At 39.2% G+C, this 13,484-nt stretch overlaps 1 protein-coding gene across 1 annotated transcript in view; it reads right to left on the bottom strand.

Moving 5' to 3' along the window:
• The window catches only part of ASIC5 (acid sensing ion channel subunit family member 5), a 61,560-nt gene that overhangs the window by 12,676 nt on the left and 35,400 nt on the right, over positions 1 to 13,484 (bottom strand). The window contains exons 2-5 of the mRNA XM_073341440.1: positions 5,009 to 5,315; positions 2,572 to 2,800; positions 1,293 to 1,415; positions 37 to 186 (exon numbers count right to left, since the gene is read on the bottom strand). Of these exons, the coding sequence (XP_073197541.1) occupies positions 37 to 186; positions 1,293 to 1,415; positions 2,572 to 2,800; positions 5,009 to 5,315 (809 nt within the window). The remainder of the gene's footprint in view (positions 1 to 36; positions 187 to 1,292; positions 1,416 to 2,571; positions 2,801 to 5,008; positions 5,316 to 13,484) is intronic.

The raw sequence follows: 13,484 nt of genomic DNA on the forward strand, positions 1-13,484 counted from the left end.
GCAAGATAGGGAATGATACTGATACAAATTGCTTACCTTCTGCTGGCTGATTGCAGCGTGTGCATGCATACCTACTGGTGTTGATAAGCCTAAGCCATCAAAACGTGGAGGTTCTTTAGGTGAATGGACAACATAAATTATACCAGCATCAAGAAAGCCAAAGGTAGGGTCATCAGTGAATTGTGCCTGGTAGAAAAAGAATTCCTTAGAAAAGCAATGGCTTGATATGTATTTACCCTGTGGGGCTTTAAAGCTGCATCAACCATTTTGCTTGGATTTGAATCTCCAGTGACTGGTGACAAATCACCTCTGACAATTAAAAAAAACAAGCTCAAATATAAAAGTAAATCAAATTCAATGTCCTTTGGTATCTAAGGTTCCTCCCAGTTTACAAAATGATTAATTTTTCTTCTTTCCTCTCCCCTCCTTAACTTCCAATGAGGGACAATCCAAGCTTTCTTCACAACCCTGAAAATCATCTCTTTACATGGCACTAGTCTTCATGTTCTAGCACAATTCTCATTATTCCCTCCAGAAGCTGCCACTGTTGCTCCTTACATTGCTTAAAAAGAAACACTTGGTGCTCAGCTGCTTCCCCTCCCTTTTTTTAAATCACCATAGATTTTTTAGTTTTCTTCCTTGATGTCATTTAGAAAATTTCCCTCCCCATGAATTTCCCTCCCCATACGGTTTTCTGTATTTGGTGGTGGTATCTTATGAAATCTGCCAAGAGTGATCTGAGGTAACCAATTTAGGGCCAAATCCTAATTGGTATTGAGTACCTGCAGCTCCCATTGAAGTCAACATTCCGCACCACTCAGGATTTGGCCCCACATGACTGTCTCCTGGAGTTCTGAACAGACTTCAATGGAAAATCAAATAAGTCAGTGAATAAAGCAGAGGGCACTACCTTGAAGATATTTTAAATTCGTTTTCATTCTCACATTACTACTTCTAGTTTTTGAAGCTGTAGCAAGTCCTGTATTTGCCCTTCGATTACTAATTTCATACAAGTCAAATGTAATGATAACCATTTGTGCAATTTACCAAGGGATGTGGTGGATTTTCTGTCACTTGAATTCTCAAATCAAGTTTGGATGTCTTTTTAAAACATATGATCTAGCTCACTCCAGAAGTAGTGGGCTTGATGCAAGAATTAATGGGTGGAATTATATGGCCCTTGTTATGCAGGAGATCAGACTCGATTAACATAATGGTCCCTTCAAGCTTTCAAATCTTTGAAGCTACAAGTTAATGGATGTTTAGGTATATATCTTATTTGATGTCTATACCTGTTTGATATCAAAAAGTATACTTAAGCCTCTTCCAGAAAGACTCACTCTTCTCCTTGCTGGAAGATCCATGTGATTAAAAGTAAAGCAGTTTCCGTATTCAGTAAAGACGTGTTCAAAATCCTTTAAAACAATGAAAACAAACAGAAAAGTAAAAATTGAAACGAGAGAATCTAAACCTAAATTAGTGGGGTTGGGGATGTTTTATGGGCTAAATTTTCTAAATGATCTGCTTGTGATCCTGTGAAAATGGCAGTTGAGTATGTAAATCACTCATAGAAACAGTCCTACAGTATGAGATCTATTTGACAGAAACCAGCCTACGGAGTTCTGTAGAAGGACTATCATTCTCTATGAAATCTGTGGGTTACCTAGAGTAACCTTTATAGGATCCTATTGGTTTTAACCTGGTTAAGTTTTGCAGGATTTCTCCATAAGGAAATGGGTGATCACTTCCAAGTAGTTTAATTTTCAATAGATGATGATTAGTTCAGTAGCTGCTCCTTGTTTCAAGTGAATGGATGAAACTATAGTAAACTAGATGAGTATGGACTAGTACTTGCATATTACTCTGATGGTATTAGGGCTGAATAGTGTGACTAAATACTATTAGCTGTTTTGATTGTCTTTCATTGCTTTGGAGTCTTAGCTACAAGGGGCTTGTTGTTACTGCTAATATATTTTAAATTAGAGTCAACACAACCCTATCAGTAATTCTAAGCATGCTGTAGGTTCTCAATAAAGGTTAGGTGACACCGAAAGATTGTCAATCTAATTTTGTTCTCACTTTACTGTAAATTGGGAGTGACTCCATTGAAGTACACTGATATAAAATATGTGTAAAGTGAGGTTAGAAATCAGGCCCTCTGTTTTCTTTTTGCTCAAATTCTAAAAATTTGACTTTGGCTTTCTTGAAGTATCCCTCTTATTTCTGCACGTAATTGATATGTTTTCATGGGAGGAGTAAAGCCCTGACTAGCACTTTGGCATGTGCTTAATTTTAAGCACATGAGTAATCCCATTGATTAGCCATGTGCAGAAACTCCTGCTGAAATCAGTGGGAGATTTATTTTGCATATATAAGGGCTGCAGGATCAGGTCTTGTGAGGCACTTGAAAGGTGGCCTTTGAAAAATTAGACTTACCCACCACAGTGTCATTTGGTGATTCAGATTAGTTTTATTTCGTGACTGTAGATAAGACCTGTAAACAGCCTATTTTTGAGACAATATCACATTTTAGTCACATTGTTACTCTTAAGATAAAAGCAAAAATATTACCTCCGGGTAACATGGCTGCCCAAAAAAATCACATTCTAGCAAAGTGCTGTTGTTGAGATAAAAGCCATTATTCCTTGTAAACTCTTTAATGCTGAAGTTTTGGTGTCCCTGAAGGAAATCCGTTAGCTCTTGAGAGAACTTGTCAATAGTAAATGTACGAAGAACTCCAGCCACAATGCTCCAAAGGAAAAAAACGATACTGAGGTTGGCTACTGCATGGGCTTGGAATCTGTAGGAAAGAGAACAGTTATAACAGTAGCCGCAGTATTTTTTCTGAAACTCTCCCCGAAACACTAATTGTCTAGTCCACCGGAATCACACCTTACTCCGCATCGCAATGAATGGATAACACAATCTTGTTTTTTATAAATCAAGTTACCCTGTGTGCCTGAAAACTAAGAATATCCCGGTGCATCACTTAGACAGTCTGGTCTGTTTACAGCAGTGTCTCAGCAGAAGAGGTTGTACCTACCTTATACATCCACAACTTCTTGGAGTAGAGGAGGTTCTAACCATCTTGCACAGCCGACATCCACTACTAGGAAGCCTGGTGGCAGGCAGTGGTATAAATCATGGGTGACGGTGGGGATCTAACACCTAGCATCAGTTTAAAAATCCTAAAATATTATGGGGCCTAAAAACACCTTTCCCATATAAAATGTTAAATGCTTTTATGGTGACATGAATTAGGGATTTGCTGAACAGCCATTGTAGATTTGAACTTATGGTGTTGAACAGAGAATAATAAGCCATTATTATGTGACTTATTCTGGGACTGCTATTTTATGCTAATACTAATATGAAAGTATCCTTATACTGCAGGATAATAAATGGATCAAATGGACTTTAATATCTAAAAATAGTGGGCTGGATGGGTAGAAAGATCTTGTTGAAACTCAACAAAATGCTATTCCTTCCTGGGTTAACTTTGGTTGTAATTTTACTTTTGAAAGCACACCACATCCATGACTGTCATTTTCTCCAAAAGTAGGACTGCTAACTAAATCCAGAAAGAAATCATAAAGATTGAAATGAACAGATGGGGGTTGAAGCACACTGACGTGTTAGTGGCCAGCTGTCACGCTCTGAATTGCTGATAAGTTACTATAACATTCTGCAGCTATAGTTACAATAACTGCATTGTATTTTTATAGTATTTCCCACCACCCACCCTCTTCATGGTGCATATGTGATTACCTTGCCTACTTAGTTTAATAATTTTGTAGTATCTTTTGCTTTCTAAATGGGATTCTAGTGGTGGCATTGCATTTTCTGCAACACAACCTGCTATGGCTTTATAGCTGGAGGGACTGAGGGCCAGGGGAGCCTCAGACATCTGAGAGTTAAACCTGTGACTCATTCTGCTGGGAGATGGGAGACAGCAAAGCTCATTTCCCCGGTGGAACATTGTGGGGAAACGCTGCATGGGTTCTGAGATTGGACCTAATGGTTGCTATAGTAATGAGGTTCAATATACTATTTTAAAAAGTATCCAGCTGAATCTGTGTGAAGTATATAAATATTATTGCACTTTAAACTGATTTGGGAATTATGGCCAATATTTTCAAGTGTAGATTTCTGAAATGACTTCCTAAATAAAAGTTACCCAGTTTTCGGAAGTGCTGAATACCCATCAACCCACTGACATCAACAGGAGCTGCTGGGGCTCTGCACCTCTGAAAATCCAGTTTCTTCTATGTAGGATCTTAAAAAAGGATTTAGAAGCCTAGTTTTAGCCTCCCAGGCTTGCAAATTTTGGCCTATATGTTTGGTCTCTGTGATGGGATTGGCAACAGTCCCTTAGAAAAGATTACAGGATGAGCATCTGTCACCTAAGTATACTTATCACCCTGTGGTTATATAATGTATGTACATTCTACCTGTCAGTAAAGTATGATTTCTGATGGCCCACACTGAGTCTGACACCTGACCTGAGAGGTATTAAAACAATCTCTTAAAATCTCTCTCTTCTATAGTGAAATTCAGTGTCAAAAATTCCCTGATTCTCAAATGTCTTCCTCTTCAGTTAAATATTTTACCCAGAACTATGGGAAAGAGCCTGTAGAGCCAAACTCTGCTTGTCTTACTTACCTAATTTGTTCAAACAAGTCAAGAGCTGCTCACTTGAATAAACCGAATAGGATATGGCCCTTAATGCTGAACAACATACTTTGCCTGTTGTATCCTTGAACTGTGCTCTGTGAGCAGTTAGATGTATTGAGTGCAGTAAGATGTTTAAAATTTTGCTCAGGAATTTCTTCTATTCAGTCAACTCCCGCTAGCAGCATGAAACTAAGTCCCTGTCCACCAGGTTAAAAATTGACTGTAGGTTGTCCCAGTGTTTAGTTTTTATTTGAATAGATGTTCTGCAGAATAATTATGCCTTATAGGACATTAAAGAGATCTGTTATTGCAGCATGTATTTGATGTATCTTACCTGTTCAAGTTACAAAAAGTCACAGCAGGGAACTCAATGTTTTCCACATACTGAACTACTATTGAAGTTGTGGTTGGCCAGCTGAAATAATTGGTGAATCGATTCCAGATTTGCCAAGCGACAATGGTGATAGAGCCCAGGACCACTAACATCCACAGGACCTTTCGTATCCTGCTCCGGGTTTGGACAATATGGTGCAACCCATGGAATGAAGTGGACGTGGCAAACTCATGGTCAAACTTCTTTCTTTCTTCCAAAGAAGGCAATGGTTTCCTTGTTAAGTATAGCCTTATCTTTTCCAGCAACCCTTAACATTGGACAAGATAAGAAGTGAGCAGTAGGTTTTTTTGTTAAAATTTTTAAAGGGTAGTGATTTAAATGTTACATTACACAGAAGTTCTTCACAAAACAGACTTCTAATGCCCCTCCAGAGAGGAGTTTATAACCAGCTGGTATATTGTTTCTAAAATAGAAAGCTCCCTCCTGAAGGTGTTTTAGAATTCCGAGACAGTTGTGCAAGAGAAGATTAGCTCAGTCCATCCTGAACATCCACTGCAAAGAGACACTGAAAAAGCAAGAGCCCTGGCAACAGAGAACACGAAATAACATATCCTTATAGTTTAACTGTAGTCCTTCAGTTTAAACTAACAGTCTCTTCAGCCTGGCATGTTATGACAAAGGCTTAAATGGTGAGGTACTTTAATAAGGGCTGTAATCTGCAGAATGTTGCACACCTACTATGAGACGCTGAGCAGCTGGAGCTCCTAGTAACTTCCTATTAACCAGGCAGGGTCAGGCCTTGAGTCTTACAAATGAGCTAAAAGGGGAAACAATATTTTTAAATAAATTTCACTCTCTCATTATTGAATGTTTCAGGACAAAAGTTAGAAGGCTACAACCTCAAAGGTTAGAGCTAACTCTACATGATTTTTTCTTGGGTATAGTATGGTTCCAAACCTTTAAAGCAGAGAGGTTTTATCTTATTACCCCCAGCTTTTTTCATTGGTTTTAAAATAGTTGAAGAGCTACAGAAGTGTATATAATAAAGGACTTGAAAATATAGTAGTTACACAAAATGCTAAGTGTTAAACCCTCCTTTGAGGTTTTGGAATAGAGCCTTCTACCTCACAACATCAAAAGGAGGGAATTTTAACAATGACTATGTACAACAAAGCCCTAGTAGGATCAACAGTTTGCCAAAGTGCTTTAGTTAACGGTGGTTATGTGGAGGATATTGTATGCTAGCTCGTCATGTAAAATACAGAACAATAGTAACCTAAAGACGCTTCACCTAGAAATAATATTGAGGATCTGAGAATAGGTGATTCCCTCAGCCCAATCCATAACAGCTACTAACTACCCTCCCTACCTCCCACGCCCTCAAAAAACAACAAATCACCCATCCACCCACATAAACCTTATTTTAGCAGGAAGTAGGTTCAGTAGTTCTGCAGCCTATTTAGGGATGGAACATTATCCCTAATAGAGCCACAGAAAGCAACCAATGGGGTGTAAGCCCCACCCCCTAATGCCTCCCTGTGGCCACATTAAGACTACCTGGGATTTGGGTGGTTCTGTGCAGAGCTCAAGGGCTACATCCTAGATGCACCCACTCCAGAGGGCAAGTGGTCATGGAGGATGGAGAGGGGTGAGAAATAGGTAGATTCTTGATTCTGCCATTAACCTTCTGCCATTAACCTATGGTGGGCAACAAGCTGGCTGGGCCAGCAGGAGGAAGTGAGCTGCACCCTTTCAGGAGTTGCAGTTAACTACTGTTTCAACCTCAGAGGAAGAGTGGGGCATGGAAGAAATTGTGACCATCACAATGCCTCCTAGATGTCTTTCTGAAAAGTGCAGCTGTGCATTTCCCCTTCTTCCTCCCCCCACCTCCATATTCAGGGCTGAGTACAAAAAGAAAAGTGTAGGCCTTTATCTTGGCTAAAGGCCAATATTTTAGTCTGATCCAAAAAAAAAAAAGTCACTACTCCACATCTTTACATCTTCTGGTAGTACCCCTGGACTCCACCATACATATGCTGGCAACTGTGTGCAGTATTTGGCACTGTGGGCAGAGTTTTCATAAGCAAGCAACACTGGCCTGACTCTGATCCCATTGAAATCATTGTTAAAGATTCCATTGACTCCAACAGAAGTAGAGTTAGACCAATGCTGAGCTCTTCTGAAAATCCCAAATAAATGTTTATTTATGTAGCACCTTTTTATTCCCAAGGCTCCTCAAATACTTTTAATGGTCTGAGCTAAATCTTGTTACAGGGCAAGGAACCCATCCTACCCTAGATCACCCCTACACATGCAGCCAGGCAGAATCTCTCTATTGAGCTCAAGTAAGTTTCTTGGAGAGATGTCCAGCTAACATATGGGACTTCAGACCTCACCACCACAGGTAAGTCGTGGTTAACTTCTCCCCAAGTCACCATACGTGTATGTAGCAATTGGTATCAGTGGTAGCTGGATCTGCTCCTCTGAGCATAAGCAAAGTGAATTAATTGCATGTGTCTGAATCTGTTTCCCTCAGGTCACCATAAGCAATCCAGCCCTGGCTGAGTTCACAAGGGAGTCCTTATAACAGAGACCATGTTTGCCTGTATCTCTGCTCCAACTTGCTGCACTGGCTAGGGTTGTGCTTAGTATGTATGGTATCATTCACCTGTATATCATATGACCGATGTACTGTTACAAAACTCAAGCTACTTTATTCAGCAAAATAGTGTTTTATACGTCATGTGCAAATACGTAACATGCAATTCCAGTGCTGTACATAGCAACTACAATAAGCACACATAATACTGCATGTATTCATGTAGATACTTTTGTAATAATACATGATGTTACCAAGTATCTTAGAGTCTGCTCCTTCAGCCCTATCTCATTATGTGAGTAAGGGCTTCAGGACTGTCTTTATGTCACTTACAGATTTCTCATGAAAATACTATTTTAGAACACGATGGTAACTGAGCATTCTACAGCAATGTCTAAATATATTAGAGCAACCTGCCTGATCATATATTTGCAATGTGAATATTTTCATTTCCAATATATTGAAAGGAAGTTACAAGTATGTAATTCAGTACAGGTAAAATGTTTTAAGATTTGTGTCTGAGTGTATGAAACAACATGAGTGCTAATGATATTTAACTAACAAAATAATGGAATGGCTGATATGGGGCTCAATTAATAAAGAATTAAGAGAACAATAAGAGAGCAGGAGGGTGCTACGGTATGGGACCAATGGGTTTGGAGGGCGGGACGGGGATCAGGGATGGGGCAGGCTTTTGGGGCAATGAGGGGTGAGGGCTCTGGGGTGGGGCTGGGAATGAAGTACAAGAGGGGGCTCTGGGCTGGGGTGGGGCTGGGATTCAGCGGACAGAAGGGGCATCAGGGCTCTGGCAGGGGATTGGGGCACGGGAGGAGGGGGAAAGCTCAGGGGTGCAGGCTCCTGGCAGCGCTTACCGCAAACAGCTACCAGAAAGATGTCTTCCTCTGGCTCCAAGGCACAGCCAGGCGGCTCTACGCACTGCCCTATCTGCCAATGGGAGCTGCGGCGGCAGCACCTGCAGATGGGGTAGCAAGCAGAGCCTGGCCACTCCGCCACGTACTGGCTGCTTCCTGGGAGCCCCCGACCCAGCTCACCTGCTGGAGCGCCGGAGCAAGGCAAACCCCGACCCCACTCCCCGGCAGAAGCTGAGGGCCAGATTAAATGATCTGATGAGCCAGATGTGGCCCATGGGCCGTAGTTTGCCCACCCCTGTCCTAGTGCAATGCTGTGCCCAAAAGGGCTAATATGATCCTTAGATATATAAAACAGGTAACATTGATTTGCAATAGGGAATTTATATTATCTCTGTATCTGCCAATGGTGCAACTGTTACTGGAATATCTTGTCCAGTTCTGATGTCCACACCAAGCAGGTTGTTGAAAAATTGGAGAGGGTTCAGAGAAGAGCCATGAGAATGATGGAAAACATGCCTTACAGTGAGAGCTCCTTGAGTCTATTTAGCTTATCAAAGAGAAGAAATTATTTACTCTCACTTATGAAGTACCTACAAAAATCTGAAAATAGAGAGCTCCTGAATTTAGCAGACAAAGGTATAAGAAGATCCAGTGGCTGGAAGTTAAAAATACACAAATTCAGACAAGAAATAAGGCACATTTTTTTAATTGTGAGGGTAATTAACCATTGGAATAACTTCTCAAAGGTTGTGGTGGAAAATTTTAAAATCAAGATTGGATGTTTTTTTCTAAAGGATACATTCTAGTTCAACTACAGATATTGGACCTAAAGCAGGAATTAATTCAGGGAAATTATGTGGCCCATGTTATGCAGGAGGTCGGATTAGATGATACAATAGTCCCTCCCTCCTGGCCTTAAAATCTACCAATTATTAAATAATGCCACCACTTATGGGGCTATTGTCTAGTTAAAACTGTAGTATTAAAAGATAAGTTATTACTACTTCTAAATACATATTTCCATCTGTCACACTCATTATGTTAAATTTTCATTACATCATTTGTTTCTCTCTTCTTCTTTGTGTATTCTCACCATATATGAATAAAACTTTGGAGCAAGCTTCCAAATGAAAGGAGATTATTCCCCACTCTCATTTTGGTTGTAGATGCTAAAAACCTATTTTAAGGCAAGTAAAGGTAAAGTATAAGTTAATGCATTATAATATTTCTTGTTACATACCTCTGGCATCAAATCCAATACATTTCCCAAACAGCTCCATTAGGCTGTTCATAGATTCAGAAGGGAGGAATGCGTACATAAAGCTTCCTTTTCATTGTTGATCATTGCTAGTTAATGACTTTTATAGAAAACTAAAGGGGTGGGTATATTAGATGGCACACCACACTGGGCAATTTGCCTGCCTATGTTGCTATGCTTCGCTTTTTAAATAACGTGAGCTGCAAAGTAAAAGAAAAGATTAATTTTTATGGCAGGATAGGGTATATAATGTTAAGTACATATAATATTGGGGAAGCAACAGTGGAGAGTCTGTCTTTGTGCTGAAGTACATTGCCTCAAGTGCAAATAGTTTTTCTTTTTTAATAAATAATTTCAGTTAATAACACTTTGTTTCATTTGAGACTGTGCAATATAATGTTGTTGGAGTCTCCAGGAACAGAATACAGGAGTGTACAGGAACGTTTAAATAGTTTGGGAGCCCTCTAACAGGCCTCCATCTCTATAGCAGAAGCCAACAGAACCTACAGAGAAGCAGCATATATATGTAGCTAGACTTATATATTTATATATAGTTAGTAATCATGTTTATTTGGAAATTAACTGTGTCTGTGTGGTTTCTTCATTATTGTTAGTATTTATTTATGTACTATTTATTGTATTATTTAAAACCTTTTACAAAGGCAAAGTTACAATAAAACATTAACATACTCCATTTTACATAGTGAGTCAGGATCAGATTAATATTCACAGAATCTGGTTAAAGATTTTGGCTTGCTGGCTATTGAGCCCACCTCCTTTGAGTACACTTAAAAAGGTGTTCAAGTTTCTAAATCACTATCCTCTTTTTGGCACTTCTCTTATGCATGCATGTGGTGTGAAAGCTTTCCTGTGACAAGGATGGTCTATATCAGGGGTTCTCAAACAGGGGGTCGTGAGGTCATTACATGGAGAGTTGTGAGCTGTCAACCTCCATCCCAAATCCCTCTTGCCTCCAGCATTTATAATGGTGTTAAATATATTAAACAGTGTGTTTATTTATTAGGGGGGGTTGCACTCAGAGGCTTGCGATGTGAAAGGGGTCACCAGTAAAAAAGTTTGAGACCCACCAGTCTATGTTTTACTATACCATAATTTTATAGAAGGAGGGGGTCACATTTTTCCAGTAATGTGTAGTACAATTTCCAGCTGCTAACAATAAAAAGCAATTAAATTGTCAGCACAACTCATACATACCAAGAGCAGACATACAGTAGAACCTCAGAGTTATGAACACCAGAGATACGAACTGACCAGTCAACTACACACCTCATTTGAAACCTGAAGTATGCAATCAGGCAGCAGTGGAGACAAAACTAAAAGCTCAACAAAAAACACAGAACAATTCTATGTAAATGTAAACTACTAAAAAATAAAGGGAAAGCAGCATTTTTCTTCTGCATAGTAAAGTTTCAAAACTGTATTAAATCAATGTTCAATTGTAAACTTTTGAAAGAACAACCATAACATTTTGTTCAGAGTTACAAACAACCTCCATTCCTGAGGTGTTCATATCTCTAAAGTTCTAATGTATTTTAATTAAGGGGTTCATGAAAGGTAAACTTCTCACGTTTGCCAATGTATATGCTCCCAGTAGGGGTAAGTTGTTTTTTTTGTTTTTTTGTTTTTTATCAGTTTTTAGGGATTTAGGAAATTTTAGGGAAGGAGATATTCTAAAGGGGAATTTTAACAAGGTGATTAATCCCACATCGTATGGATCAAATGTTTGCAGAGGGTATTCAGGAGGAGGAAGTGCAAATTTGTTGCATCACATTGAAAATGAGGATCTGGTGGATGTCTGGAGGGAGATGAACCTGGACATCAGGAACTACATGTTATTCTGCAACTCATGGATTTTATTCCAGGACTGATATGATTTTTATTTCTAGGGGCTTGGCTACTTTGATCGAAAAAACTAACCTGGGAGTTATAACTTGGTTTGATCAACCCCCTGCACATATTAGATTGAAAGACTAGGATTCACTGCAAAAACAAAGGGCCAAGCAGTTGGATAGAGCTTTGTTGTATGTTGAATTCAAGGGCTGGAAAAACCATTCAGAAACATATAGAAGAAAATGTTCATGAAGGGGTCAATGAAAGTGTTCTCTGGGACACTGGAAAGGCAGCAATGAACAGGATCCTTATAAATAATAATACCTCAAAAAAAGATGAGAGTTCCCGAAGAAAAGAGTTTGGTTGAAGAACTTTATGTTTTGGAAGTCAGATGAACTATAGCATCTAAAAGAGTGTAATAAGTAAATAATTGAGATAAGAGGGAAGATTATGTAATGCTCCAGTAAAGGATCTATATTTAATCATGTTAGGGGATTTCTAGGCAGCTGGAATTTTGTCATAGATTAATCTTTTTAATAATTTCCTCCCAAAACTATCCAATTGCTGGACACAACCACCACATGTGGAAGTATGTTCCCCCTTCCTGGCAATCCTCTGAGCACCTCTCTAGTAGTAAAAATATAATGGATCTTAATTGGAGTCAAATGCCATCTATACAGTAATTTATATAAAAAAATCCTTTATGAGCTACACAAATTGAAGACACATATCGCCTTTCACTTATAGATACACACTCATCCAGATTGATTTTTGTCCAAATTCTCTCCCATCTTTTCATCTGGGTTGTTTTCTTATCAACATCTTTTTCAGTGAAAATTGTATATATCTTAGAAATTAAATGCTTTATTCCAGCTTGCTCCTGGGACAACTCCCCCAGCATGGTTAAAGGTCTAGATAGAACTGACATGTATCCTGATTTCACAATGAAATATTTAACTAGTAAATACTGAAAATACAGGCTCTTTAGATCATTCACATTATTACATCTCCTGGTATGATTTAAAATCAGGATCCAGGGACAGCTGTCCAAACTGAATAATCTCAGGTCTTACCCACAACAGTCACTTTGATATTTCCTAGGGATAAATATCTGATTATAAATGAGCATAGCTAAAGGAGAGGGCCTGGGCAACAAGAATTAAAAAAAAAAGTGTACAGAGCTGCTCAAGTGGTGTAGATGCATAGGTGCTCATTTTTTAAATTTTGGGTGACCTAAAGCTCTTTTCAACCCAACAGTTACTATGAGTAACCATACTTGGGCTCCAGTCTCGTTCAAGTGGTACCTAGTGCTTGGGTGGTCTATTGTTAGCCCAGTTGATCACATGTTTTAATTGTGATAGTAAGCCAAATTAGGGAAAGCTAGTCCACTGCACTTTGTAGGCTTATACAGAACTGGAGAACTCACCCTTTGTCTTTTATGTTTCCATATGAATCTTAATAGCAAATCATGCCATACTTAATATCACGTCAGGGATGTACTGAAACAAAAACGACGACTTTGGACGACAGTGCTACCCTACCTAGGCAAGAAATGTCACCAGTTTTTCCCTACTGCTGAGTGATAGTAGATGTTTGGGGCTTTCAGGTTCCCCTTCCTAGTGGAGAAGAAATCAGTGACATGGAGGCTGAAAAAAATCTAAGAATAAGCTGTTTTATTTACACACACTCACCTGTCCTGAAACAGAGGTGGTCAAACAGCATGCAGGGCAATCTCTTCTTCAAGGAATCTCAGCCCAACACCAGCATCTGTTTCCAGAGGGCAAATCTCAACCAAGCACTGATTCTAATCAGAGATCAATGCAAAGGGAAAATTCTCCTGCTGCTCACATGGCTCCCTCTATGCAGAACATGCATAACCCATAATAGTAAAATGTG

This window comes from Lepidochelys kempii, chromosome 4 (genome assembly GCF_965140265.1).
Source record: "Lepidochelys kempii isolate rLepKem1 chromosome 4, rLepKem1.hap2, whole genome shotgun sequence".
NCBI classification, from domain to species: domain Eukaryota; kingdom Metazoa; phylum Chordata; order Testudines; family Cheloniidae; genus Lepidochelys; species Lepidochelys kempii.